Here is a 6,103-nt window from a genome sequence, read left to right on the forward strand (position 1 = left end):
CATGTCAAACCTAACTTTAAGCACATATCAGAGGTCTGTAGGACTTTGATTCCCTTCACGACTTATAACCATTATTCTTTGCTAGAGATTAATTCCCATAAATAGGGGAAACATTCAGATTTAACAGCACTAACGTGCGTTGCTAATGCATGTTTCAATGTTTGTCTCGCGCTGCAAAACCAGACATCTACGGGAGTAGAGATTCCTGATCTAACCCTACTGTCTGTTAATGCATTTAGCAGCATGACATCACTGACGAGTATTTTAACACAGATGATTAATTATTATGAAGCCTTTGAAAAACAATTCACAGTATTTCTAAGTGGAAGAAAAGCAATGTTATGTCAAGGAGAGAACAATAAAACCAATGGGGTCAGATTGCTAATGCATGTTTCAATGTTTGTCCCGTGCTGCAAAACCAGACATTTACGGGAGCAGAGATTCCTGATCTAACCCTACTGTCTTTTTCTTGAGAGGCGCTGCTAGGGGAGCGTGGCATCTGGAGCGACGGATCCGGGCGCTCAATAAAACCAATGGGGTCAAGTGCATATTTGTGATCCTAAAATATTTTTTTGGGTTTAAAAAAAAAATTAAGAAATGGAGATTCAAGCAAAATACACAATTGCACCTTCCCTTGATACGTTGCAGTGTATCTTTGTGTTTAAAAGAAGACACATTGAATTGAAAACTTTATTCAGTGACTTCCTCCTAGAGGGTTTCTGCGTCTTCAATCAGTAGCGGTTTACTGAGAACTCCTGATGCTGAGCTCCTTCACTAAACAGAGAACCAAATTTTCTGATGGGAGTATTACATGTATGTAGCTTCAAATACAGAGCAAAGAATTACCTCATGGACTTTCTGTCTGAGATCTCTGTTTTCCTTCCCACTTTTCCTGTCCTTCACAGTGCTGCAATCAGGGAGGGGGCTCCTGGAAGGCCCTAGGGCTCTGCTTTCTGCATGGTTCTCCCCAGTGGGGTGTGAAAATGGCATCACTTGCTCTGCACTTGGGACCTGGCTGGCTACAGCTTTTGGACTGACCTCAGCAGCAAGAAAATAGCATTATCAATTTAATCTCCTCTGCCTAACCATCTTCTCTGCACTGGGCGGGGCATGCACAAGGAGGAGTCTAATTTTAAAAAGTGTTGCTAGTCTGCACAGTTCAGGGTCATGCCCTGCAACAAGTGAGTTACTGCAGTACATCAGGATACTTGCAAATAATTCTGAGAAATTAAGAAATAATTTTTATTTCTCTGGTCAAAATTATACAGTAGGGAAAAATTCTTTTTAAAAATTAGGTAGGATGGCTTATCCTGTGATTTCAATATTTATGTTTAAAATTTGTTTTATGTTGAAACACAATATCATTTTGAAATAAATACAACTGCAGTTTGAGAGAAACAAAGTTTGTAGGAAGAAATTACTATTTCATGGAAAAAACCAGACATGGTGCTGGGCTTTATTTTATTTTATTTTATTTAATAGAGTGATTAAATACTCATAAAACTTGCAAATATTTCCCAGAACTAAATCTACATTCTCTAGTAAATATAGTATTAGAATAAAAAGTAAAATAACTCAGCTCTGCTCATGAATTCAGAACCCTGCCACATTGATCTTTCTCAATTTTTCCCTAACAGATAAGATACTTTTGATTATAACAAGGGTTCAAGAATTTTTTAGTTACTGACATGTGATCTACAGACATCTTGATTTTGAAAGTCTGGGCATCTCTTACTGCTGTCTCCAGCAAGAAGAGAGGATATAGCTCTGTCCTTCAGGTTTCAAGAAATGGAGGGGAAATTGATTTATAGTCACTGTCAGTTTTCTCTTGAGCTAGAAGGATCTAATGGGAGGCACTCATAACCTTAAGAGAGCCTCAGTTTTGTTAGAAGTACATATATCAGGCTTGGCTTAATGTTGGTGATAGCTTCTCTTTGGCTTGTGGGACCAGCACAGTCAGTGAGGAAAAGTGAGCACAGATCAAGAATATGATGCAAAGATACTAATTAAAAAAAAAAAACCAAAACCAAACCTCCCCCTTCCCCCTCCCCCTCCAAGTTATTCTTTGGACTTGCCAGTGGTTTTAGTTGTTTACTTAATAAAATTTTATTTATACTGTGTTAATTGTTGGATAATGTCTCCCGAATCACTCTCTCTTTTCTTCTTAAACCACAGATTCCTGTGCTTCTCAACCTGAGTAAAGATCCTGATGTTAACTTGCCTATGAAGCCATTAATCTTCTCATTGGCCATGGGTGCATGCCTTGGAGGTAAGAATTTATGTGCGAAAGCTGACATAAGGTAATAGCTATGCAATTATGGCATGTATAAACTGGCACAATAGGTTCAATGATTTTATTATGCAAAGCATAGAGAGGGCATGACCTAGCTCCTTTTAACTTCAAAGGATTCCTGGATAAGGATCCCAGTCAATGTGTGCTGCTACAATAGGTTTTTTGCAGTCTGTGTTTGAAGATTGTATCTGCATAAAATATAGAGGCACAAAGAAGCAGTCCAGATGGTGCTTTTAGAGTTCTGATGTTTTGTGAGAGAAAATACATTTAGCTTTCAGAAGAGCGACCCATCATTGCTCGTTGAAAAAAAGGAAAAAATTTATAATAGCTGAGATCTGAAGGCTTGATTCAAAGTCTACAGAAGTCACTGGAAGGTTTTCTGGCTGGCTTACAGAAATGGTCTGAGTATTCATTTACAACCTGTTTAGCACTCCTCACTCTAAGGAATGTATTTTTGCATTTTTGGGGAAATGTACCTGTAATAATGAAAGATAAGATACTAAGCATTCTGCTAGTACCAATCTTGGTGTTAACTGGTTTCTTTTATTGTCAGTGCATTAGCACAAAACAAACAGATGGTTTAATTACTTTTTTTTTTTAATGTACCACGTATGTATTGCAGGCCCAGAATTTCCTCCTCATTTGTTATAACAAACCATTGCAAATTAATATGTTTGACACGGTTATGATTTAACAATAATTCAAAATTTATTCATAGTATGAGATAAATCAAATGTTGAATTTTAGCAACACTTAATGATTAACCAATTTAAAGATTAAAAAGTGATTCAGTAAAATATGTTATAATCAGACTGACTTAATTACAGATTCAAGAACAACAAGATTTGCACTAACTTACCACAGGGTATCCTAAATCAACGTATGTATAATCACAAAACACACAAGCACACACAGACAGAAACACTTGGATCTAGCAAAATATATCTAGGCACCCACACCCGTGAATGGAAATGTGTGCAATCAAACACATAGATAAGTAGAGAGGTGGATGGAAGAGACTAGTTAAAATTTCCCTCTTCCAGTTTGGACTAAATATTCCCAATGTAACTGCATTCCTTAACAGGTGATAAATGAGACTCAAGGAGGTTGACTTGCCCTGGTCTTCTGTCGACTTTGCTGGCACACAGCCCTGATTGATGCCCCAACTCAGGGGAGATGTTGGTCACAGCCAGGAGAGCTCAGAGGGGCTTGCTTAGGATCATTATTTCTAGTATCTGAAATAACTGACTTTTGTCAGATATTTTTCCATTTCGGACCAGCTCAGGGAGTGTAATAGTCTGGTATTTTCCACCAGTTGCGCATGTCCAGAACTTGGTAGATTTTGGGGTTCTGGTATGCCTTTGGGCCACGACCAAAGTACAGCTGTACCAGGCTGTCAGATGGTCGATCGACTGTTGTCATTGTTCCCAGGTGATAAGGAGGGGAGTAGGAGACCGGTGTGTAGAGAGGGTGCCTCAATGCTCTGGTCCTCTGCTTATGATCTGTACTGGCTTGTCAGGAGGTAATTGTCATTATTGTCCCCAAAGAATAGGAGAAACAGGAGCCAGGTACATTAAGGGGGAACCTTAATGCACTGGTACACCGCCTTTCACAATTTGCACCTCGCTTTCCAATGAATTGTTGCGTGACCCAGAGAGGGGAACTTGCATCGTATACCGAGTGGCCCAAGAGTGGCGGAGAATCATACCACCACAAACAATAAAGGAGAATAGTCATCTGGTAGTTCTTAAATTCATAGTTAGACTCAATTACTTTTCTTTTACATTCTGCAAACGGCTTATGAAGGTGTTACAACACAATGTTTCCAAATAGCAGGTGTGCTAAGTGCAATTAAGATACCTAAGTTCTTAATGAGAAATAAAGTTAGAATAATTCTTTTACTCCTGATAATTTTAATGTTAATTATTACATTGTACTGGGCTGTGTTTTGATCCCTAAATATTTAGGTAGTTCAGTCAATAAAGTTAAAATGAAGAAAATGGTGTACTGCCTTCTTCCTCTTCATGCCTTTCCAGTTAGTATCCTTGACTTTACAGAGATAAAAACTAAAACCAGTTTTGTGTGTAATACAAGTTCGGTTTTGTTGATTTAGATAAGTGTTTGCTCTACAAGAAACCTTAATAACTAAGAAAAATTATAATAATGTAATTTACAGATTGAATTTTAAGAGCATGTTGCAAAGGCAAGACAATTCATACCAAACAACAGTTATTAATATATGGAATATCTCTTTGTACTCACCATTGCTCATCATCATATTGTGACTTTAATCTGTTCATCTTTAAAACCAGTGATCTGAATAACCAACATACCTTTATACAGATGTTACGTATCTTTATATAGGTGTTTGATATCTTTCTTCACAATTTGCTGATTACAGAACATTCTCTAATTTCATTACGCTTTCAGATAAAAAAAAAAAAGCATAAGGAATATAAAGTTGGCCAGGTTACACTGACATATTCTGAGTGGGATGCACTTCACCAGTCTTGGATTTTTTACAAGTCTCAGCTGGTTTTCCTAAAGTATCAGTTATCACCTTAACCCAAATTCCTGTAATTTGATTTCTTGAAGGGTTGCTGGGATTGTAACAGAGACTTCTGTGTATATGCAGTATGAGACAAAAGTAAAAATATAAACAGTACCCTGGGAATTATTTGGATTAAAGGCACTAGAAACCCATATGAAGTTCTCGGGTACTGAGATAGGCTCATACAAATATTTGGGTAAAAACTTAGATCATTATCATTATTAGCAAAAGCTTAAACTCTCCAGATTGGGCTCTATTATGTTAAAGCTGAGCATAAGCAGAGTTATACTGACAATGGTCTCACAGGAGCATTTGCTTGAAAATTAATATGCTTCTGAATTTCTCATGTCAAAACAAAAAGCAAATGAACAGCAAATGAACAGGGAATGAAAGGTGTAGAAAAGCTTTTGCTTTAACAGATCTTGTAGGCCTCAATAATGGGGCAAAAGGGTCTTTTCATGTTTTAAAAACTGAAAATGTTGCTGGCCATTAAATATTATTTCGAAAGAGAAGTGTTATTAATACTGAAGTGGTGTGAAGGAATCCTCAAGGTAGGTTAATCCCATTGTGGAAAGGTAGATGGCTGTTATATCATTGCTGCCTGGTTCTTAAGGCAAAAAATTCAATCTTATCACTGCTTATGCAACCAGGGGAACTTTACAAATATGACGTTTTGTAGAAGAGTCTGATGAAATAATATATTATAGCTACATATTTAAGGATTAGTTTTTTACCACATAATGCAGAACTTCAGGTCCTGTAATTTGATAACATTTCTGGGGTTCAGGGTAAACACTGCTGTATGCTTATGCGACCATGCAGGGAGCGTCAGCATTTGTGCCTGCATTGGAAGATGCCATGCAACATTGAGTCCTGAAAAATTTCCAGTGGGTGCAATTACTTTTTTCTACTGTCACAAAGTGCACAGGTAGGTATGGGTTTGGAAGATGATAGGGTGAGAAAAGACAGTAGTTTTCACTCATTGCTTTAGCTGTTGTCCTGGAAGTGAAAGAAGAATTGAGTCAGTCTCAAGCAAGATTAAGAGACCTTTGCCAGTATAACTGTCACATTGATGTCACTCTCAGCACTGTCTCCCAAAAGAAACCTGCTGCTATTAAATTTCTGTCTTTCATTGGCATTGGGCTCAGACATGACTAACTGAATATCACACAGATGCTCCTTGCTCTGTAAAATGTGTCTCTGAAGATGAGAAAGAATGAAAAATCCTGTCTCTTAATCAAGGAAAGACAATGGCCACT

At 37.6% G+C, this 6,103-nt stretch overlaps 1 protein-coding gene across 1 annotated transcript in view; it reads left to right on the forward strand.

Annotated features, from left to right (window-relative positions):
• OCA2 (oculocutaneous albinism II) overlaps positions 1–2,300 on the forward strand; it is a gene marked incomplete at both ends in the record, with an annotated part of 62,976 nt that extends 60,676 nt beyond the window's left edge. Inside the window, one exon of the mRNA XM_010131467.1 lies at positions 2,176–2,300. Within this exon, the coding sequence (XP_010129769.1) occupies positions 2,176–2,300 (125 nt within the window). The remainder of the gene's footprint in view (positions 1–2,175) is intronic.
• Positions 2,301–6,103: the final 3,803 nt, after the last annotated feature.

The sequence above is a fragment of the Buceros rhinoceros genome, unplaced genomic scaffold, assembly GCF_000710305.1.
Source record: "Buceros rhinoceros silvestris isolate BGI_N320 unplaced genomic scaffold, ASM71030v1 scaffold8932, whole genome shotgun sequence".
In the NCBI taxonomy this organism is placed as follows: domain Eukaryota; kingdom Metazoa; phylum Chordata; class Aves; order Bucerotiformes; family Bucerotidae; genus Buceros; species Buceros rhinoceros.